General features: G+C 44.1%; 1 protein-coding gene across 5 annotated transcripts in view; it reads right to left on the bottom strand.

Moving 5' to 3' along the window:
* Positions 1-6,342: 6,342 nt before the first annotated feature.
* Positions 6,343-24,625, bottom strand: part of LOC147901269 (transcription factor-like protein) — a 75,748-nt gene continuing 57,465 nt past the window's right edge. For all 5 annotated transcript variants that reach the window (XM_087375886.1, XM_087375882.1, XM_087375884.1 and 2 more), the window contains one exon: positions 6,343-6,684. In XM_087375886.1, coding sequence (XP_087232012.1) covers positions 6,529-6,684 — 156 coding nt within the window. In that variant the 3' untranslated portion in view covers positions 6,343-6,528. The remainder of the gene's footprint in view (positions 6,685-24,625) is intronic.

Raw genomic sequence — 24,625 nt, 5'->3', positions numbered from 1 at the left:
TACCACCCTGGACATCAACCAGAGGGGTACTTCTACAACGTGCTCTTGCGAAAACTCAGCTTCAGGAATGAAACGGAGCTCATATCACCTGCCAACACAGCTGGATCCTACTTTGTCGAATGCCAAATGCGCAGCCTCATATTGAGCAACGAGGACCTCGAGATGTATGTGACCGAATACACGCAAAGGAACTTGCCAGCTACTGACCACACGGACCAGTTGATCAATATGATATTGCAAAAGGTTGCGATCATCCGAGACTGCCCGATGGAAGCGCCTAACATCGACCAACAAACCCCGTCGAAGGGCCAACACGCGCGAGGATGTTGCAAAAAATGGCCGAGTTTCGCACCGTCGTCAATGCCGCATTGACAGTAGAACAACAAAGAGTCTTCGAAAGCCTGGCTTCAACAAGCTCGGGGCTACACGTTGTCTATGGAACACCAGGTAGCGGCAAAAGCTTCTTGATACGGTACTATGTTTCGCATCTGGTAGCGCAAAACAAAACGGCAATACTCTGTGCATCAACAAGGGCGGCTGCGACACGGCTGAGCGGGATTGCAACCACTGTACACTACCAATTCAAGATCCCTGTGCGCAGCAGTCAATACCCACTGAACATCCATGAGACGGATGAGCGACACCTCGCAATCAAGGAAGCCAATGCGATCATCATTGACGAGATGTCCATGCTAACAAGGATGACTTTCGATCTCGTGGTAAGACAAATCGTCAATGTCACTAATGGCACATTGCATGAGCCATTCAGACACAAAATGCTGATAATTTTTGGTGACCTGGCACAATTACCGCCAATCTGCAAACACCGCGAGGATCTCTGCGAGCCGTGCCACATCACGTCCTCCGCGCACTGGCCTGCAGCGAAAATGTACCACATGCAATTCTCGGTGCGACATGCACGAGACATGCCGTTCCTCGCATTCTTGCATACCATAAGACTCAGGGCGCCCACAACTGACGAGATTTTCGACTGTTTGGGACAGTGCATTGTCGACAAGGAAGGTGCATGCCACTTCATCGATGCCGAAACAACCATCATTTGCACACACAGAGTCGATGTCGCTACCTTCAACGATGAGCTTGTGGAGAAATTCAACACTCCCGAGACGATTGTGCATGTTCAAATACACAATAACGCCGCGAGCGAACCAGCTCTCAAAGAATGGTTGGAGGACAAAAGCTTCAACGAGATAGGAAAAATTTGTGTGGGGGCGAAGGCAATGATAACGGAAAACATCGACCTCGCAATAGGTGCCGCAAATGGAGCAATGTGCAAAATCAAGAGCATTAATGCAACTAGCAGGGGGGAAATCAACGGTATCACTGTCGTCGTGGACACAACAGCGGCCGTGCTCACATTACGACGCTCAAAGCATCAGCGAAAGGCAATAAATGGAAAATGGTTCCACAAGTCCACATTTCCAGTGACCCTAGCATACGCTATCACGGGACACAAATCCCAAGGCGCAACCATATCCAACAAAGCGCTGCTCATATTCCGAGGAGTGTTTGCCCCTGGCCTGGCATACGTGATGTTGTCCAGAGTGACTGAGAGAACGAGGCTGCGCATACTACATTACCCACATCCAGACATATTCAAACCAATTCCACGAGAGTTCTCACAGCCGACAACACAACCACACGCATAAAGGTATTCACTACCAGAGATTGAAAAAGGCAGAGGCAAGTCATGAATATGTTGCGTCAAACATGCGTGCAAGGAAAATGGTTTTAATATCTTGTCTGTTGTCGAGAACAGGTGCAGAGAATCATAAAGCTCGGGACATTGCAGCATAAGACATGGACGCAGACAAGGTAAATTCCACCAGCATGAAAGAATCTTTTTTTCTTGAAGATTTAAAAAGACGGCTCATTTGAAAAGACGGTGTAATAAGTCGTGCCTGCAAGCAACTATTTGCGCTATACAAAAGCAACGCAAAGGCAACAAAACCTCCACCAGCAAAGAGGAGGTTCTTCCTAACCATAAAGCAATTCCGGCTAGCAAACAATGCAGAAGAACGTCCGAGAGCTTACATCAACGGCTTCAACACGTATGCGGAACTACGCGACTTCATTGACAACTGCAATAGGCGTTTGCCAGCTAAAAGAGAGCCGGGAGGCTTGAGATTCGCAAATGGTGTGTAATGCTTCCGAAAATTTAAAAAAACCGCAACAGTTGAGAAACAGAATTAACGAGTTGCAAGAACAACATACTCATCCTGGATTGCACTTCTCCTGCAGGACTCCTCAAAGAGATCCTTGTCGAGCTTGACATTGAGTTTGATGAGACCGATAGGATGATGGAAAGTTTGGAGGGGCAGAAGCTACTAGACACGAGGACGAAAGGGATCACAGCGTATGCGTGCGAGCTGCTGCATTACGGGTACAACGTATCCTTGGAGTTGCTGAGGGACACGACGCGCGATCAAGTAACGGCTATACTCGAACAATTCATGGAACAATTTGGAGGGACGCACGACGCGACGCACTCGGTGACGACAATGGAGAAGCTTACGTATATTTTCGACAGGGACTTATACGAGGAGCGCTTCGGTATTGGAAACGATCGTTTCACGACAACAGAGAAAAACCAGGGCAAGTAAATAAATGCATTCTATTATGGACGTCAAACGAAAAAAAAAAGACCGAAAACCTCGATGACTAACGTAATTGTCAATGTTTACGTAGGTATGACATTGAAAGACGCGAGCCTCGAGATGAAGGAGGAGCCTCCACTGAAGCGCCCGCGCAAGGGAATCGCGCGAGCCTCGTCGTCTACTGCATCACGTGCAAGCCCAACAGAAAGTACATAGGGAGCACGATGGACCTACCGCGGAGAATCAAACAGCACAATAAAAAACCACCGGTGAAAATGAAAGAGGACTTGCAACATTACAAGCCCTTCGTAGAAAATTTCAAAATCAAAGTTTTGGAAACAACAGACACCGTAGACAAAGCACGGACTTTAGAGCAGTACTACATAAGGAGCCACAACACAGTAGGTCCATTAGGTTACAACACGCTCGAGGGCCATCCGGCCAGAGCGCGGAAGTACTATTTCCTAAAGCGTAGGAACATAATTTGACCCAAAAAATAAACATTTGTGCCTTCGAAAAAAGGGATCCAATGAAGTTGCAAATGGTGCTGGAACTTTTGTCATACATGCAATGCAGCTTTGGGTTTGGATTTTTCCTGTCACAGTTGCATGCTTCTGGCTCAATTTCGTTTTGATTTATTATTTATACATTTCTGAAATACATCTCCTCGTCGTTCGCTCGAAGTGGAATGACAATAGATTTGCTTACAATGCAAAGAATAGGAATTTGTCTTTCTCCGAAAAAAAGAAAAACTACGTTTTACTGTCGACATGAACAACATCTCTAAAAAAGGTTGCATGCAATTGAACATCAATCTTCTGCATCATTTCTGACAACGTGACTCATGTGAACCTCAACAAGATAGCAAAAGAGAGAAGTATTCATCAAGAGCCTAGCTGGACAAGCACTCTAGTTTGAATATAGCATGAAGAACTTGGGCACGGACCGCTTGCGGAAGATTGGGAGCACACTGATAAACACTCAAGAATTAAGCTCCCAGCAAGCTGCTTACATTGCATTATCTCTGCCTCTATCAACATGCTCTCGGCAATTTGCGTCCATAAACGCTAACTTCAAAGAAGATAGAACACTACTACTAAAGAGAAAGGCAACTTTGCAAACTCTTGCGGGCCATGACACAAACATCTTTGAAGACATCATCCAAAAAAACTCGAGGCGTCTGGTAGAATATGTAAGCAAATACAAAGCGGCTAAAGGAAAGCAATTCAAAACAAAAAAAGAGTAAATAATATGCCATTCACTTCAACCAGCATAAGGACCCCTCACGATTCTACCACGATCAATGCCTTCTTTACATCCCCTTCCAAGAAACTATCAAACGGAACAGAGAAAAATTCAACAAAACTACCCTCGAAAAAAGTGCAAGCAGCAACTAATCTAGAACATCCAGGTCGACCGCATCCACCCACTACAGCTACGAAATCGGATCGGCCATAACCCAACCTCGCAGCCAACTGACACAATCATGCTCGTACAAAACGTACAAACTACTGCCAAACGACGACTACCACCATATGATCAAAAGACTAAATCCAGAACGTCTGCTGCACGTGATGACATCATGCTCCAAAATATATTAAATCCTCACGGGAGGCGCTGGCACCAGCAAAACGTTTACCCTGCAAGCAATAGTCCAAGGGCCTCTCCGGCACTACGCACGAGCGATCAAGGACGACATTGAGCTGCCAGTTGCACTATTGATGGCGTACACAAGCAGAGCGGCATTCCACGTAGGCGGGACAACAATCCATTCGACATTGCATTTGCCGCTTATGACCCCACTGTGTTGCAAACCTCACTGGGGAAACCCTTGACAATCTCAGCGCTAGATACAAAAACCTACAGCTAGTCGTCTTCGACGACGCATCTCTTATTGGCCAAACTATGCTAAACTTGATAGACACACCCCTACGAGCGATAAATCACAACCATTCGAACCCCCTAGGAGTGCTCGACACCATATTTTGCGGGGATTTATGCCAAGCAAGCCCAGTACAAGATGCTTGGATTTTCAACAACCGCTTCAACCTCCCTATTCCAACTACCGTACTAGGAGGAGGAGATCCGTTGCTATGAGCTACAAAAGATAATATGCTAAAAAGACCAACAGTTCAGATACTAAACAAAACCAGAATCGGCCAACATAGCTGCAGAGACTTGTAGTACCTGAACAACACATTCCTCCGACAAAGCCCCCAGACATTGCAGATGCCCCCCATCTTTTCTTCACAAATGCACAAAAGGAGAAGCACAACCAAGATGTCTTCGACAACTTGACCGGGGCCGCCCATGTCCTCGTCACAATTGATAAAAAGAGCAAGACATGTAGCAAACATGTCAAATGCCTGACAAACCCACATCAACTGTTTGCATGCAACTTTGTCTCTAAAAGAAGGAATAATAGACGAGATCTGCAGCGGAAACTGGACATACCCAACGGACTAGTCAATGGCGCTGACGGCACATTCCAGCACGTCAGCACTATTGGCCAACAAACAACAGGATGGATAGACTCCACAACGAAAACATTGGCCCGAAGACAAGATACGAAAACCAACACCTATACTCAACCACACTCTCGCCGCAGTGGACACCGATACAACAGATCACAAAAGAATTCCAAGCCCGGAAGAATTCCTTGAACACAATCACATGAAGGCAATTCCCGATACAGCCTACCAATGCAAGAACAATACATAGTTCCCAAGGCTTGAACTATGACAAGTGTCGCGTTCGACCCACAAAACGTACGATCCCATGATCTACACAGCACTTTCCCACATTTCATGCCCCGAAAATCTTTACTTGCTTGGGCAGCTAGAAAACAAGCATATCAAAGTGGATATCGATGTCCTAAGGGAGATCAAGCGCTTGCAATCAAATGCAAAATGGCACTGCTTGCAAAAAGACATGTCCGCTTGCAAGAACACTCACACAATCATCGAATCGCACAATGTGGTATCCCTGGATGCGCACTTGGATGACATGATGCACGACAACGGTATCATGGCCGCTGACATCCTATGCTTGCAAGAGACGGGACTCCGAGCACTCCATGTTTACCCAGCTTCGAGCAAATATCATGCTTCGGAGGCCACAGCCTCTCACTACTATACAAGAAGATAGAAACCCTGCTTTCGCACGCTACGAGCAGCCAAAAGAATGTCGAACTAATAACAGAAACTTTCCGCAACGAAACACACAGCGAACTGCATATAATCACAACATACAGATCGCCAAGGGCAAACATCCATCACTTCACCCAAATCTTGGAGGAAGATTTGGCACTTCTAAACACAAACAACCTGACAATTCTGCTCGGAGACACAAACATCAATTGGCTGAAAACAACATACGGCACAAGGAACCTAGCAGGCGCACTAGCGAAAGCATTGCTCTCTCAGACAATCAACCGACCAACAACAATCTACCACTCAACTCTAGACCACATCTAGACCAACGTCATGACCCAGCAATCAATAACAGGAACAAACCATTGCTATTGGTCCGACCCCTGCAGCACCTACATTCTACTACTGAAGCGAACCGAAAATCGAGCATTGAGCTCCAGCCCTCCAGCGGCCTGAAGCCGACCTGCATGATAACAAACACCAGCTTCCCTTCGCATGCGACTATATGAGGACCTTTGGCATGGCTAGTGAATTTTCACCTTGTTTCAGTAATCTCTTGTTTACTTCTTAAAGAATAGAAAACCCCGATTTTCTTTTTTTTTAACTGTAAACTACACTTTCTGAGAAAATATCATCATCGCCTTGAAGCTGTACTCACATTAAAATAATAGAATAATCAATGCTGAAGTCAGACATCATTCAATGCTTCAGACATTTTGGGAATCTCCCAGTTGAACATACATTGATACTCCACCAAATCATTTCTTTTGAGAACCTATATTGCTTTGATTCCTGATAAATGTGCGCACTTCTTCATGCAGGTGTCCATGAACTACCAATTGCCTTTTTGAGTCGTCCTGCCAAATAAGCCCCTTCCTATCTCGTGCATATGCACGTACTGACTCGTAGATTTCCTGTATCACACAAGAAAAAATAACCACCTTGCTTTGAGAAATGAACAACGCTGTAAAAGATAAGCAGTCAGAACTAGCATGCTTTGATCATTCTTCCACCCCCAAAAACAACAAAACTTCAATTAAATGTTGAATTTTGAAAAAAAGATTTCCAAAGATGACTCTCTCTGAATCAGAGACCACCATTCTCAAAATGGCATCCTTCACAGATTTGATTGGCAGTAACCACAGAACAAATGTGCTCTTGTACATTCAAGTTATCAAATGACCATTCCATGTGGCAGGAAAATATGATAAGTTGCTAAGATACTGCCTGGCCCAAGTGAGAATCTACCTCTAAAATGTGCCTCTCAAGTAGAAGCTAAATAAAGAGGAAAAGTTCAGAGAATATTGTAAGTTGTATCACAATAACCAATTGCTAATATAGAGGCAAGAGCCACACCGCCATAGCGTGAGCGGCTTCATAAGGCTGCTTACAGGATCCTGAAAAGTCACAATCACAATCACAATCACCTATTACTAATACAGAGGCAAGAGCCACACCACCATAGTGTGAGCGGCTTCATAGGGCTGCTTACAGGATCCTGAAAAGTCACGACCCTTTAAGAGAGCTCGGAGGGTCATTTCAGCCCTTCCATCTTGCATGGGAACACCACCTCATACGAGAAAAAAATGTATCATATACTTAAAATATAAGCCCATTCTACACCCATATCTCTCTAGGCTGTTCACTTTCCATTCAAAACCACTTTTTTGCTCTCTGAATGTTTTTTATAATTTTTTTAAAAGAAAAGGCTCTATTAAGTATGAAAGAAGCTCCAAGAGCAAAAGCTCATGAGAGAAGTACAAATACGCTAAAAGGGCCAAACCAAGCTCATGCAAGAGAGCAAGAAAAAATCCAATGTTGACTCTGAAAGTGTCAACTCAACCCTGTGGAGGACTCCCAAGGAAAACAGGGAAACCACTCCACCCCCTATGTAAAACAGTCATCCTAGTAGAAGCTGCCTAGGAAGACCCCCGCATGCTCACCCAAATGACCATCAAAAGGTGTACTGTATATGTCCAAATACTAGCCAATGTGTGTGCAGGGCAGACCTTGGAACCATTCAAGGCCTTTGTGCACTCCAATTATGCCGCACCAATATACACGCCAAAATCTCGCAGGAAGTATCCATGAGGCATGTGCTTTACAAGAGGGAACCCCTTTGATCCAATCATCTACAAATCCAAAACAGAGAAGGGTACCCTCCCAAAAACCCCAATCTACTCTATCATAATCTTTCTCAAAATCCAGAAGTAGAATGGTAAGCCGCGGGCCACTCTGCATAGCACAATGTAAAGCCTCCCAAAATGAGAAGATATTATTGTTAGAATTATAGATATAATTCAGCAGTGACCAATGTAATTTAATAAGCTAGTTAGGGGCACTTTTCCCTCTTTAAGAGGTTTTTGCCCCTAACCGCAGTTAGTTCACTAACTATGGTTAGTGACTACTAAGGTTTTGAAACTAGGAAAACCTTATCTCTCACTCTTTCAGTTGTACTCTTTACACTCTTCTATTGCAACTCAGCTCTCAAGCTTTCAGCTCTCAAGCTCACTCTCTCTTGCTCTCTCTCTCTCCCCAATCTCTCACATTTGGTATCAGAGCAGGCTGATCATGCTCCCTGCTCCTTCCTTCTTGTCCTCCAGCTCCAGCCCACAAGCTCCTATGCCAGCTCGCTGTATCGTCCGTACAGATCTATACGGACTGTTTCCGTACAGTCCCGTACAGTACCTGCGTGGTCGTCGTATAGCTCGTCGTCCGTACAAGTGAAGCGTCGTACCGTCTGCATCTCCATTCCGTACTGCAGATCTTCAGCCGTATAGCCTGTCGCTAGATTGTACGGTTCGCCGTACAGTTCCGTACGGTTCACTGTCGCCATTCGCACATGCGCGTACTTGCTTTCGTACCTGCAATCTCATCGCCGTACCAGCCCTGCACCATATTCCGTACATCTGTCACGTACCTGCTTTCGTACAGCTCCTGCATCGTACCTGCTTCCGTACCACACGTGTGGCACCAACCTGCTTCGACCGTACAGTACGGCCATCTGTACCTCTGTTGTACAGTCATCGTACAGGCCATACAGTTGCTTTTGGCCTTCTGAACAGGTTTCATTCCTGCAGGCATTCTTGCAGTTGGTTGTCTGGCAGACATTGCTTTGCAGGAATCCATTGTTTGGCAGAGCAGTTTTTTGGGCAAATTTGAGCATATTATTTGAATTGGGCATTTTGCAAAATTTGGGACTTTGCAGATAATTTCAAGCTCGAAATTTGGGGCTTTTGATTCTGTAGTACAATTTCTTGAAGAAATTTGGGGATTTTGTAATTACACTGCAATTTCACAGTGAAATTTGGGGCTTTTGCAGACAGAGCCCACTTCTTGCAACATTTGGGGCTTTTGATCAACTTGCCCCTTTCCGGTTGCAATTTCGGGCCTATTTTCGGGCTTTTGTGTTGGGAGAGCAATTTTGGAGTTTTCAGTTCATACTGCCTTTCTTGAAGTGTTTTGCAGCACTTTTGGCAGATTTTGGAGAGTTTTTGATGCTTGGACAGATTTCTGACAGTGCAAGTGCAGAAATCTGAGTTGCATTTACAGCCAATGCTTGGCTGTGTCTTTTGGGAGTTGTGCATTTCACTCCCAGTGAGGGAATTCAGTTTTGTATCTGCTTAAATCTCTTTCTCAGACACCGAAGCTACGGGCAAAGCCTTGTGGGAGTCTGGTCTCTAGTACACGTGCTCAGGGGTGGCTAATCATGTTTTGTACTATGTTTAGGGTTAGATCCTAGTAGGGGTGTTTCACAACCCCGGATTTTGTATTTTTGTATCTTTTTTATGTGACACTTTCAGTTACACTCATTGAATATAATGCAGACATTCATACCTCCTGTTATCTTGCTCCCAATATTCCCACAAATGTACAAAAAATAATTAAGGTAGGACTCACTTACATTTTCTTGCTTATGCTTAGTGAAGATAGAAATAATTTTTTTAACTATTTTTTTAGGATAAGCTGTCATACCATTGTTATGGATACTGAGTAGTGAGGAATATGGACCATCAATATATCTGTTAAGCAACACAAATGTATCCTTGTAACATAGTTTATGAGGGAGATTTAATTTTATGCTATGTTTGAATGAGTTCTAACGAAGTTCAATTTGATTTAGAACTTTGAGTTAAGTAATACACATATGGAAGAGGGTGACTCCATGTCAGTCCACCTCACAAAGCTACAGGATCTCAGAGAGTAATTATTGAACATAGATGAGATTATTCCTGATTCAGAGATGATTACTACCACTCTGGATTCTCTTCCTGAGTCTTATCTCAGCTTTCATACCTCGCTGAACTTATCATTGAGGGGGGGTGCAAATCCTCTCACTTTTCATGAGTTGATAGGACTTCTGCTTCAGGAAGAGCAGACCAGGAAAAACTTGGCTTCACGTGCAGGTGAACAAGCTATGCTCTCAAAGTTTAAGTCAAAAACAAAGGGACAGGCAAAGACATCAGTAAATCAGCCTTCCAGTGGGTCAGGACAGCCTTCACAAAAGGCTAAAAATGATGCAAGTAAGCCCAAGAAGAAGGGTTTTTGTCATTACTACAAAAAGCCAGGTCATCACATTGCAGAATGCAGGAAAAGGCTTGCAAAAGAGAAGAAAAACAGCTCCGGTATGGCTGTTTCAGATTCAGCTCCTCATGCATCTGACAGTGGGGATGCTGCAGCCAACTTTGTTGGACAGGATTATGCCTTTTTATCTTGCATTTCAGATTCTAGGCTGGCTGCTCCAGATGCTCGGGATAGTACAGCCACTTGTAATGATGACACATATGCATTTTTGACTTGTAGTTATGACTCTTCTATGGATGCATCTACTTTCAGTGTCAATGAAACACTGAACACTTGGTATTTTGACAGCGGTGCATCCAAGCATATCACTTCTAGGAAGTGTCTTTTTACTTCCTTGCATCCACCTCCCGTTGGTAAGAAAGTCACTTGTGCCAATAACTCATCATATTCAGTACGTGGCACAGGAGAAGTTGAGCTTACTGCCATTGATGGCTCAGTTTTCAGACTTTCAGATGTCTTATATGTGCCTGGTATCACCAAGAATCTTCTTTCAGTGTCCACTCTTAACAGAGCTGGATTTCAGGTCATCTTTGAGGATGACAAATATGCTGTCCGAGACAGGGAAGATGATTATGCCTTAAGATTATCTGGTACTCTGCTGCGTTGGCTTTTTCAGCTTGATCTTTTTGAGAAAAGAGCAGCCCATGCTCTTGCAGTTTCTACCCCTACTGCTGCCATGCAGAATGTAGAATTATGGCATGCCCGATATGGCCACATGCATTACAACAGCTTGATGACACTTCAGAAGCACTCTATGGTTGATGCATTGCCACCTCTTGAGTTACCTCCTCCACATGCCTGTGAAGGGTGCATTTTAGGCAAGATGCATAGATTCCCCTTCAAAAAGGATGGTTCAGTTAAAGCTGTCCGCAAATTACAGCTTATACACACTGATGTCTGTGGTCCCATGAGGACTCCATCATTGCGTGGTCATCTCTACTTTGTTACCTTTATTGATGATTACTCCAATTTCACTTGGGTCTTTGGGCTGAAGCGCAAATCAGAAGTGTTCATAGTGTTTAAACACTTTTCAGCCATGGTTGAAAATAAAACCGGACTCAAGATATAGACATTGCGCACAGATAGAGGTGGGGAATACTTGTTTGCAGATTTTGATGCTTTTCTGAAAGGCAAGGGTATTGTGCATCAACTCACAGTGAGGCTGACCCCTCAACAAAATGGCAAAGCTGAGAGGAAAAATAGAACTCTTATGGAGATGGACAGATGTATGCTGAAAAGCAAACACATGCCTCACAAATTCTAGCTTGAAGGTCTAATGTGTGCCAATTACATTTTAAATCGGGCTCCCACTAAGGCTTTAAAAACAAAACCCCCCTATGAGGTCTGGAATGGGAGAAAGCCCTCAGTGGATCATTTCCGAGTCTTTGGATGCCTAACTGTGCCTCTAGCATAATGCCTTGCTTATGCTCATGTGCCAGTTGAATTTAGGCACAAGTTGTCAGATAAGGCAATTAAGTGCATATTTGTTGGGTACAGTGCAGAAAGCAAGGGGTACCGCCTCTACAATCCTGCTACATGCAAGATCATTGTCAGTAGAGATGTGATATTTGCAGAAAATTCAGCTCACACTCAGGCTGAATTTCATATGCCTTCTTCTTCAGAGGATGTCTTTGAGGGGTTGCTACCCATTGCCCTGGGTTCCCCTGCTGATATTTCTGATGCAAATCAGAATTTACAGCCACCTCCCGCCCGATGCTTCAATTCAGCCACAGGATGTCTTGCCACCTCCACAAGCAGTGGAACAGGTGGTGCAACAAGAAATTGCAGACATACATGTTGGTAAACTGAAAAGAAAGAGTAGAGCGGACACAAACTCAGAATACTTGCATTATGGAATGAAGAAGAGTGAGGTCCTTATGTAGGCACCTCATACATGCTCACTGACATCACTGATGACTTCAGAGCTCCACAATCATCTCCTCAATCTGCTCCTAGATTCTCTCAATCATCCTATGTGGCTTTCCACCACCTAACTGTGCTTATGGGCACCTAACTGTGCCTCTAGCACTCACACATAGAAACCAAGGTGTGCCTGAGGCATACACCTTGAGATATCCCATCAAACCCCCCCTCAAGGGAATGCCTCAGGCTATGTCAAGGATACAGCTAGCACAAGGTGTCTCATGCCATCTCATGGTGGTCATGGATCTATCAATGGCTAGGATCTCAAGCTAGCAAGGGTTCCCATGGGTGTAAGGTAAACAAAAAGGGATACAAAAAGGCCTTCCAATGGTTATCTCCCCTGCATGTACATGCACACAATGTCTGCAGGAGGTACCATGGAGCAAAAACATACACATGGCCTACATCATAAGGTGACCAGAGGTGTTTACAAAACACACAAAACACAATAGTTTATTTCATTCATTTTGGAGGACTATCCAGGCTGAGTACCTTGACATAAAAAGAGAGATATGGAGCATACATAGAGATGATTTAAAATGCATAATCTTCAAAGGATGCCTCATCTTGTGGAGGCACAACAACTGAAAGTAGATTTGCATTTTCTGTCTTTGAAGTTGCTTCCTTTTTGGCAACCATTATCTTGGCAATCTTCAACAAGGAAGCCATGTTGGCATTTTCTTCCTTTGTAGCATAACAAGACATTGCTTTATGTTTAGGCTTTTCACATATTTTGCATAAGCAAGCCATGAGAGGGTCTAACCCAGATGTTGGGCAGTGTCTTCTCTCTTACAAGGCTTAGAATAACAACTGAAATGCTTCAAAATATAAGCATTTAATGTAGCAAAGTCTTGTGACCAAATTTTAATAAATGATGCTTTTTCTTATATGCTTCACACAGGTGGCTAAGATGAAAGCTTTCCAATCAAAACCAGGTATAGCAACTCAAAGCAAAACTGAAGCCACACTTGTATTGATGTTATTGAAAGTTTCAAAAAACCAGAAATGCTAGAATAGCATCTTATGTAGCATCATCTTCAAAAACTTGTCAAAACTGTCAAAATCAAAAGATTGAACTTGGAGAGCTTGTATCTTACTCTTCAGAGCAAAGGAAAAGGGGGTTTCTGAAGCAAAAGAGAGCTGATATACCACAGAAGGTCCTCTGAGAAGAAAAGGCGCAAAAACACATCAGGGCGCCATAGCTAGTCTCTCCAATTTCGACTGGTTTTTCTCTGTTTTCAGCTTGAATATGCAACCATTGCTGCTCAAATTTCACCACAGGATAGCTCTAGGTATGGACTAGCTCCCTCTGAAAGGAATTAGAGAAGTATGGAGTATGCTGAGAGAAAACGCAGGAACAAAGGTCGACAAACTGCGTGTAAGACGAAACGAGCACGTATTTCTTCAATTCCTTTCAGCCAGGGGTTCGCCCCTTCGAGGTGGATCTTCAGCAGGAAGGGCGTGGAAAATGGTAGAGAACCGGAGGAGAACAGGCTTAAGCAAACTTTGGGAAGAAGAGGAAGAGATGGTGAAGAAGAAGATGGAGAAGAAGATGATGATGTGGCAGAAATGGATCAAGGGGGATCAAATGGCTCTGATACCATGTTGGTAAACTGAAAAGAAAGAGTAGAGTGGACACAAACTCAGAATACTTGCATTATGGAATAAAGAAGAGTGAGGTGGATCAAGGGAGATCAAATGGCTCTGATACCATGCAGCAAAAATGGTCCCAAACTCGCTGTTACAGACTCTCAGGGAGAGTAAAATTGATGCTCCATTACCTGGCAGGACTCGCAGTGCAGCAAGGCACATGGAAGGTGCTAATTCAATGGAATCAGCATATGCAGGTACTCTTCTTGATGAGGAGGAGCCTGCCACATTCGAAGAAGCAAAGGACAATGTGCATTGGATGAATGCCATGCACGATGAGTTGCAGTCCATTGAAAAAAATCAGACTTGGGATGTTGTAGACTTGCCACCAGGTAAACATGCCATTGGCACACGATGGGTTTTCAAGGTCAAACCAGCTCCATTGACAGATATAAGGCAAGGCTGGTTGCTAAAGGCTATGCTCAGAAAAAGGGCATAGATTATGAGAAGACATTTGCTCCTACATCCCGGATGACCACCATCCGACCTGTTATTGCAATGGCTGCACATTTTGAGTGGAATGTTCATCAGTTGGACATAAAAATAGCCTTCTTAAATGGAGACTTGCTGGAAGAGGTGTATGTCAAACAACCTCCAGGCTTTGAAATTACAGCAAATGCACTTCAAGTATGCAAGCTAAACAAAGCTTCGTATGGGCTGAAACAGGCCCCTCGTGCATGGTATGCCAAGATTCATGCCTTTTTGACCAGCAAGGGGCTGCACAATAATCCTATTGAGAGCACCCTCTACATCAAGATGGATAGGGGGGAAATTTTAGTCATCCTTCTTTATGTTGATGACTTACTGCTCACAGGGTCCAATGAAGATAAAATTGCAGATTTCAAAGCTGATTTGCAGACACCTTTGACATGTCAGATTTGGGGCTGCTTCACTTTTATTTGGGGATCCAGTTCTCTCAAGAGAGACGTGGCACTGTTATGTCTCAGTCCAAGTATGTGCAGAAACTCTTAGACAGATTTAACATGCATGATTGTAAGCCCATAGCCACTCCCATGGAGCCGGGGCTGAAACTCACAATGCATGATGCAGGAGAATCAGTTGATGCCACATCTTACAGTCAGGTTGTTGGATGCCTCATATATCTCTGCAACACTAGACCTGATATCCAGTTTGCAGGATCTCAGGTGAGCAGGTACATGCACAGCGCAAAAACTATGCATTCGCAGGCAGTTAAGTGCATCTTCCGTTATTTGCAGGGCACGAAGTCTTTTGGCTTGTTATTTCCCAAGGGGGGTGACTTGCAGATGCATGCCTACAGTGATTCAGATTGGGCTGGTGATTATGACACTAGGCAGTCCACTAGTGGCAATTGTTTCTTTTTGGGTAAATCTTGCATTTCATGGCTGAGCAAGAAACAATCTACAATGGCTACCTCATCATCTGAAGCTGAGTACAGGGCAGCTTTCACAGCAACAGTTGAATGTGTCTGGTTGAGACGTCTATTTGCTGATTTTCATCTGTCTTTGGAGGGTCCTTCTCCAATTCTCACTGATAGTCAGAGTGCCATTGCAGTGGCAAAGAATCAGTGTTTCATGCTCGCACGAAGCACATTGAGGTTCACTATCACTACATCAGAGAGAAGTTGCATGCAGGAGAGATCAGTATGATCTTTGTGTCCACACATGACAACGTTGCAGATATTTTCACCAAAGCTCTACCACGTGAAAAGTTTGAGGCATTTTGCAGTGCCCTGAACTTATATCCGTTTGGCGATTGATCAGCCTTGTACATGACATTGGCACTGCAAGGGGGTGTTAGAATTATAGATATAATTCAGCAGTGACCAATGTAATTTAATAAGCTAGTTAGGGGCACTTTTCCCTCTTTAAGAGGTTTTTCCCCCTAACCGCAGTTAGTTCACTAACTATGGTTAGTGACTACTAAGGTTTTGTCACTAGGACAAAACCTTATCTCTCACTCTTTCAGTTGTACTCTTTACACTCTTCTATTGCAACTCAGCTCTCAAGCTCACTCTCTCTTGCTCTCTCTCTCTCCCCAATCTCTCACAATTATAAAAAATGCTTCTACCATGCACGAAGCCTATCTGCGTATCTCGAATGAGATCTGGAAGAATGGGCTGCAAACACAGACTGGTAGCTTTGACCAAAAGCTTATCAAAGGTTTCACAAAAGAGCGATGGGCCTCCATTGGGAGATCAAAATTTCTGCAATCTCCCTTTCAGATACGATGAATGAAACCCTCTATAATTGAATCAAGAATAGTACCAGCCTTGCAAGGCTCAGGTAACACGGCCCCCACTCATGCTCCAAAAAGCAATTAAAAAGGAAGATGTCAAGCCATATGAACCTGGAAATTTGCCCTTGTGGAGGGCGAGAATTGCCTTCCTAATTCCGGATTTGTGAAAGGTGCATCAAGTGACACTCTATGTCTAGTTTTTGACCAATGCCGGAACATCTTGTCTAGCATCATCTCTGGCACATATGTCACAGGCCCTGCCAAACTCTGTGCCTGACATCATCTATGGCATGTATATCCCGGTCTGTTGAAAGAAGGGAGGCATAAAAATTTGTAGCTATACACAAGACGACATCACGATCTACCATTAAAACACTGTCAAAAACTCTAAATACTTTTGGCAGAAATTCCTTGAGTGGCGAGCCCCTTCCCCTCTCATGGACACAAACTCTAGCACTCCTATGCACGCACACGTTATGTTGTCCCTAACCAGCCAGCACCCGATCTATCACATATACCACGCCCCACATCGTGCACCCTTGTCACAGCCGGTGGTGTCAAACATGCAGCCCTGAAACTTCATGATGACCAAGCAAAAGATCATGAGGGCTTACATCCTAAGTTCATTGCATATGTAATAATTACCTTGGCCCCAATCTTAGCAAATCTTTTTAACTAAGCGTTTTGCATTGCACAGGCTTCACATACACTTGGACCCTTAACACCAGCACCCCAATGCACAGGGCAGGAGAGCCCATAAGCCCGGAAAACTACATGACAATCATGATAGGATGTGTCATGTCCAAGATCTATGCATTAGTACTTGAACAAAGGTAAGCCTATTTGCAGAGCCCCAGGGATGCAGAGCCGTGGGACAAGTGGGCTTCCGAATCGATCACAGAACCATGGATCATATACTCACACTCAGAGGAGTCATCAAGGAGGCTAGGGCACGGAGACAGAGGGTTTATTGCTGCAGGATTTCTCATAGGATTTTGACACAAGGCTGAAAGCCGGACTCATCAGACGTCTACAAGAGTTGGGGTATGATCATGAGATCATTTCGGTAGTCATGGCAATTTATGAGAAAACTCGAGCAGAGTTCGGACAGATGCAAGGTGCACAGAGGAGATCATGAGCATGATTGGGGCCAAACAAGGCTGCCCGTTATCACCAACCTTGTTTGACCTCTACATAGGTGAGCTTGAGACTTTCATTGGGATCTTAAGAGGGGTTGGCTGCGCTCTAGCCCAATCCTTGCTCCAGATTCTCCTATACGCAAATGTAGTCCTATTCGGGTCTCCAGTGACACTTGGATGCGTCTCATACCTTTTGTGAGACATGACTTGAAGGTCAACCTTGGTAAAACCAAGGTGATGATCTTCAACATGTCCTAAGCAGCCATGCACATAGAGCATTTTTGCCAACAGGGCTAGTTGCACCCTACACATACTTCGGGGTCCTTTTCCTATCTTCACGATGCAACCAGCATTAACGTCTGACTAAGTAGACAACTAAATAGGGGATAGGCTGCACTTGCCAAACTCGACCAACAATGCATTCACTCTCACTTCTAGGATCCTCGGACCAAGACTCTTCTCTTTGACTCTTTGGTCCACCCATCACGTACCTCTACTGCATCAGAGAGTATGGATGTTGCACCACAGGGTGATGAAATCTTTCTTGGTTGGCTCTATCCTCATCCATGGCACTGTGGCAGCAGAGGGCGACTAGAAGTGTTGGTCTGCACGTACATGCTAATGGTTTGAGACAAGTTACCTCCCTTCGGGTACATTGTTGAGGCCCCCCCCATCCCGCTCACATATCATGAGGTGAACCAGGTCATCCAAGAGGATCTTTTACAGTTACACACATTCACGAACTGGTTGTGCCCCACGAGATCTTGAGAAGCTCAGTTTTTACAAAGACCATTGCTGCGTATTTCAGCAAAGGCTTTCATTGATACACCGGGATATACAAGGATCCAACTCCCCCCCTCCTTCAGATATCTATCTTAAAGTTTTGCGTCTCATCACACCGACTTCGTATTGAGACTGGCCGAGAGCAGAGGGCATACCCAGAGAGGGTCACATCTGCACCCTTGTGATCATCAAGAGATCAAGTCGGAGAAGCATTTCGCTTTCAGATGCCCAAAGTACTATGATATCAGAGGTCTCTATCATAGCCTCTTAAGAGAATCCAAATGTGCAGCCATGCCAATAACAGTTTTGATGGTTGTCATCCTGGATGTAGGAACAAATGTCTCCTCATAATCAATGCCCTTTTTCTGAGCATATCCTTTGGCAACCAACCTTGCTTTGTACCTGTCAATGGACCCATCGGAGTTCCGTTCGACCTTGAAAACCCATTTTGTACCGATGGCATGCTTACCTGGTGGCAAATCCACAACAGCCCAAGTCTGATTTTTCTCTATGGACTGCAATTCATTGTGCATGGCTTGCATCCAATGCACATTATCCTTTGCTTCTTCAAAAGAGTCAGGCTCCTCTTCATCAAGAAGAGTCCTTGTATAAGCTATCTTAACTAAAAGAGCCCCCCTTGCGTGCCTTACTGCACTACGAGTCCTGCCAGGCAATGGAGCCTCAAGCTTACTCTCCCTGAGAGTCTGAAGCAACCAATTCGGGACTGTTTTGGCTGCGTGTATATCTTGAACTTCTTGCCTAACAACTTCATCCACACCCTAAGGTTGTACTAAATCAGCTGGTGGCTGAATCTGGACATGTGGATCTCGAGGAGGTTGCTGTAAATTCTGAGTTTCAGCGGGGGAACCAAATGCTATAGGAAACATCCCCTCAAACACATCATCTAAAGAAGTTGGAATCTAAAATTCAGCATGTGAATGTGTTGAATTTGAGAAAATATAACATCTCTACTAACAATTCTTGCGTGTAGCAGGATTGTAGAGACGATAGCCTTTGCTTTGTGAACTATAACCCACAAAAATGCATTTGAGTGCCTTATCTGACAACTTGTGTCTAGACTCCACAGGCACGTGGGCATATGCAACACAACCAAAAACTCTGAAATGGTCCACTGAAGGCTTTCTCCCATGCCATGCCTCATAGGGAGTGATTGTCTTCAAAGCCTCTGTAGGAGCCCGATTCAAAATCTAGTTGGCACACATGAGGCCTTCTAGCCAAAACCTGTGAGGCAACTTCTTACTTGTGAGCATGCATCTATCCATCTCTATGGCAGTGTGATTCTTCCGCTCAGCTTTGCCATTCTGTTGAGGTGTAAGCCTCACTGTAAGCTGATGTGTGATGCCTTTCTCCTTCAAAAATGTCTCAAATTCATGAGACATATACTCCCCCCCTCGATCTGTGCGAAGTGTCTGCACCTTGAGTCCTATCTCAATCTCAACCATAGCCACAAAGTGTTTGAAATGCATAAACACTTCTAATTTTACCTTGAGACCATAGACCCGAGTATAGTTGGTGGAGTCATCTATGAATGTAACAAAATAGAGATAACCCCCAAAAGTAGATGTCCTCATGGGACCACAATAAGCTGTAACTTCTGTGTAGCTTTCACTGCACTATCCTTCTTGAAGGGAAGTCTATGCATCTTGCCAAGGATGCAACCTTCACATGCATGAGGAGGCGACTCCAAAGGAGGCAATGCATCAACCATATCATGCCTTTGAAGTGTCATTAAGCTGCCATAGCTCATGTGCCCATACCTTGCATGACAAAACTCCGCATTCTGCATCGCAGCAGTGGGAGTGCTAACTAATAATGCAAGATCGGATCTTTTTTCATATAGATCAAACTGAAAAAGACCCCGATACAAAGTGCCATAAAACATCAAAGCAAAGTCGTTCTCTTTGTCTCTGACTGCACACTTGGCATCATCAAAAACAACATATAATCCTACTCTATTGAGTGAGGACACTGAAAGCAAATTCGTCTTTATCCCTGGCACATAGAGAACATCTGAAATTCTGAAATCTGTGCCATCAGTGGATGTGAGAATAATGTCTCCCACTCCACACACTGAATAAGAAGAATTATTCGCACAAGTCACCTTCTTTTTTGTGGGTGGAGGTGCAGAGACACAAACAGACTCTTCTTGGAAGTGATGTGCTTTGAAGCACCACTATCAAAATACCAAGTATGAAGTGTCTCATTTACACTAAGAGAGCATGCATCCTTTGAAGGATCATAACTGCAAGTCAAGAAAGCATATGGGTCATCATCATTAGTGGCTGTAGTATCTAAACTACCCACTGAAAAATCTGAAGTGCAAGACAGAAAGGCATAGTGCTCTTCCACAAAGTTGGCTGCAACATCTCCCCCATCATGAGAATGTGGAGCTGATGCATCTGACACAGCCATACCGGAATCCCTTTTCTTCTCTTTGGCTATGCGCTTCTTGCATTCTCTAATATAATGACCTGGCTTCTTGCAATAATGACGGATGCTCTTCTTTTTCTGCCTCATCCATCCTGATATCTTGCTGTTGCTGGGGATGATGATGATATTGATGATGATGCTGAGATTAATATATAGTCGACCACCGACATCACTATGTTGTACTTAGGACTTAGTATTGCCATTCTGCATTTTTGGCATTTTGCATTTTGCATTGGTATGGACGCTCGTTTAGTAGCTCCACTACCACAGCTCGTTGTATCAGGATTTTCACAATCTCATAGACCCATCGGTCTTCCGAAGACTTTAATAAACTTTCTTTCTTTCTTTCTGCTTATTTGTATCACCCTTTGCCTTATAAGAAGGCTGTCCAGAATCAGCTTTATGCTGATGTGTAGGCTGATTGGCATGTGGCTTTTGCTGCCCTTTACCCTTGGGCTTGAACTTGGAGAGCATAGCATGCTCGCCAGCCCAAGTTGCCATATTTCTGCGAGTTTGTTCCTCCTGCAACAGAAGTCCTACCAACTCGTGAAAAGAGAGAGGATTGCTGCCCCCCCTCAATGACATATTCAGCGAGGTGAGGAAACCGAGATAGGACTCAGGAAGAGAGTTCAGAGTGGTGGTGATCATCTCTGAATCCGGAATGACTTCATCAATATTCAGCAATTGTTCCCTCAAGTCATGAAGCTTTGTGAGGTGAGAATTCATGGAATATCCCTCCTTTATATGCGTATGGGAAAGTTCTCGCTTCAGAAAGGAAACCCTGGCATCATTTCTTGCTGCAAACATACTCTCTAGTATCTCCCAAGCTGCCATAGATGTCTTGCATGACCGAATATGAGGTATAATGAACCTCGACAGAAAGAGAAATTACTGAAAGAGATTGTGCATCTCTAGAGTCCCATCTTTTCTGCTCTGTTGTGGGAGCTCCTAGAGCGGCTGCTCCAACTACTCGTGCTGCATTTGCACCTCTACCCCTACCTCCAGCTGTAGGAGTGACAGGTGTAGTCGTTGTATCTCGTCTTGCTTCATCTCCACTGACATAATCCCAAAGATGTCTGCCAACCAAGATATTGCGAACCATGAAACTCCACAAGGAGTAGTTGGTGCCATCCAACTTATCCTCCTGTGTGAGAACTCCAACACCTCATTGGGGTTGTTTTGAGCCATTTTCACGAGATAATCTCAAAAAATACAGCAAACTGACCAAGTAAAATCCCTTCCTGGGATGTAAAATGCACAAGTAAAATCTGCAAAGAAAAATCTACCCACAGTGACAAATACTGTCACAGCCTATCAAAGGCTCAGAATGCACTTCAATTATCCTGCAAATGCTCTCCAATGTCACTCAAAATTGCCTGCAACAGCAGTCCCAAAATGCTTGTACACTGCCAAATTGCATCACAATGCCAAAAGCCCCAATGTCTTCAGGGAAATTGCATCCAAAAGAGGGCAAATTGTTTGAAATCCCCAAAAATGCAAGAAATTGCAGTGTAAAGCAAAAAGCCCCAAATTTTTGCAAGAAATTGCAACTCAAAAAGGGGGAAATTGATTGAAAGCCCCAATTTGCAATTTATCTGCAAAAGAACTAAATTCTATTGCCAATGTGTCCAAATGAGCACACCCACAATCTCAAAATGCACCTGCTTGAATCCTCAGCCAAACAATGGCTTAAAATGCACCAGAGTAAAATATCTGCAAAAACCCAAATGCTCCAACGTGACTCAAACTGAGTCCAAAAAACCTGCAAAGTTCCCAAATTGCTCTTCCACTGCAAAATTGCAATCCAATTGCAAAAGCCCCGAATTCTCTACAAAAATTGCAAGCAAAACCAAAACGCTCCAAATTCTGGAGCAGATTTTGCAAACTGATTGCAATGTCTGCAAAAGAATTCAGAAACCCCAGATTCTATGCAAAAAGAACCTCCTGCAAAGGAAAGCGCATGCAAAATGATCCTGCAAGCAAAACCTGTACGGAGGATCTGCAAATGAAGCAGATTGTACTTCTATTTGGAATGTCCTGCACAGGTACAAAGAGCACAAGAACTTGCGCACGTGAGCGGGCTGCTGCAGGTACACAAAGTGTAAGTGCTGGTACAAACCTTGCATGTGTGATAGCTGCTGGTACCAAAAAACGGAACAGGTATGTACGGAAGCTACAGGTGCTAGCAGTGCCGTAGAGTTGTACAATCGCTGCAATGAAGCTGCACACACGTACGGCAGAACAGCAGGAGCTTGTACGGATTCCCACACGCATGTACCACTTGTGTAGGGACGGCTAACGGGACATGTACGATTATACGAACAGATAGTCCATACGTTGTAGGGACAGATTTGGGTGGCAAGCTCTTGCTGGTGACGCACATGTGAGTACGGACAGCATACGGGAGAGGCTTGTAGGCAGCAACATGCACCTTCGAAAGTACAGTACGGATGGCCGTACCAATGAGCAGCAGCAGCAAGATCAAAACAACAACGCACAGCAATTCTAGTCGAGCTTGTAACGCTAGTCGCATCGTAAAGATCGGGCCGGAGAATAGGATCCATGAAACATTTGAGTCTTCAGTCTCTGAGCTTTTGCGCAGCTTCTTCCACAAATACCAATGCCTTTCTCCACAACAAAGCCACATTAACTAAAGCAATGACTGCTTATATGCCTAGAAGCAAAACCTAGAAGCAAAAAAAGTGGTCTTTGTGACCTTTTGAAATTAACTCGAAGTGAAAGTGGTTTGCAACAAGGGCTATCACAAAGAGTCTAGTAGATGAGCAGACCTTCAACAACCTTTGATGTTGCCTTGAAAAGTAAAACTACTTTTTGACTAAGGCAACACCTATCCAATTGCCTTAGCTACAAGTCTGATTAACTTGAAGCTTGTAGCAACGACAGAGTTTGAGGTGAGCTGCACAATTAAAGAAAAAAGAGCTGCCTTTAGGCAAAGTTTTATCAGGAAAGAGGTCCCCTCCATAGAGAAGATAGCGGATGGCAAATATGACTGGAGTGGCCTGTAGATCTCATAAAACTGGTGTGAATAAGTTGCTCTAGAAGATCATGACCAACCTGAAGCAAATGCCCCATTGAAGAGGCTCCAAATCTAAAGTTGGCGACTAATGGACCATCAACTTGAATAAGAGAGTTCCAAAATAGAGGCCGTGTGGGAAATACTGTCTCCCCCCGGGGTGTACAGCACAAAGCAAGTCTCAAATCTCCTATATGTAAAGAGTCTTGTGCTCCAACGAGCTGCACTCACCTCCATGCTCTAGGATGAAGGACTTAATGCGGTCAACAAAGAGATGCTTCCAAGGCTAAAGTCTAGAGAGAGTCCACTCACCCACAAACTTAGTCTTATCACTTGTCCAACTAGCCCTATTACCATCATAGTAAACGGCAATGTAAGTGTGAAGAAGAACAGCCATCTCAATGTGAGCCTCCTGAAGATACTAGGCAATCTCCCAGCATGTGAAAATGTTATCCAGAATAAGATGGCCGTGGACAAACCATGCCTATGAGCAAGGAATGATGTCTAGAGTGAGAGGCATGATTGATTGTGCAAGATATTTTGTAAAAAATCTTGCAAGCCATGAAGCGGTGATTGGTAACACAGTATTACCCCCATTTAGATATAAAACTTAAAACGTGATCAAACCGAGTAACTCCTAACCCAACTAAGGCCCGTTGAAGCTAAGAAAAAATAAGGGTCTATCATGTCCCACAATGGCTTGCAAAAAGACCATCGTCACCTGCATTTCTATCAATGGTTAAGAGAGGTAAATGGAGTATCCAACACCTTTGGCATGCATAGGTCACCACCCTTGGTGTATGAGCCCAAACAAAATCTTTAACTTATAAGATGCCTACTAAGAGCAGGGTTGCCGTGAATAGTGCTATACTACATATACAATGCACATGACCATGTGAGGATCAGATTGAAGAGTGCCATGATCATCCAAGATGACTCCCATTACTCTAAAAAGCTTCCTACAATAGGAGTCTCAGTTATGCAAAAAGCTGTTGAGTGTGGAACCTAATCCAGTTGCTCTCAGTCTCCTATCATCCTAGATATGAGCTAGCTATGCAGATAGGGAGGGGCAAT

This window comes from Dipteris shenzhenensis, chromosome 6, assembly GCF_047967505.1.
Source record: "Dipteris shenzhenensis isolate YYH24624 ecotype China chromosome 6, Dip_SZ_1.0, whole genome shotgun sequence".
Lineage (NCBI taxonomy): Eukaryota > Viridiplantae > Streptophyta > Polypodiopsida > Gleicheniales > Dipteridaceae > Dipteris > Dipteris shenzhenensis.
Note: the sequence above shows the minus strand (reverse complement) of the source record. Positions and strands in the feature narration are given on the sequence as shown.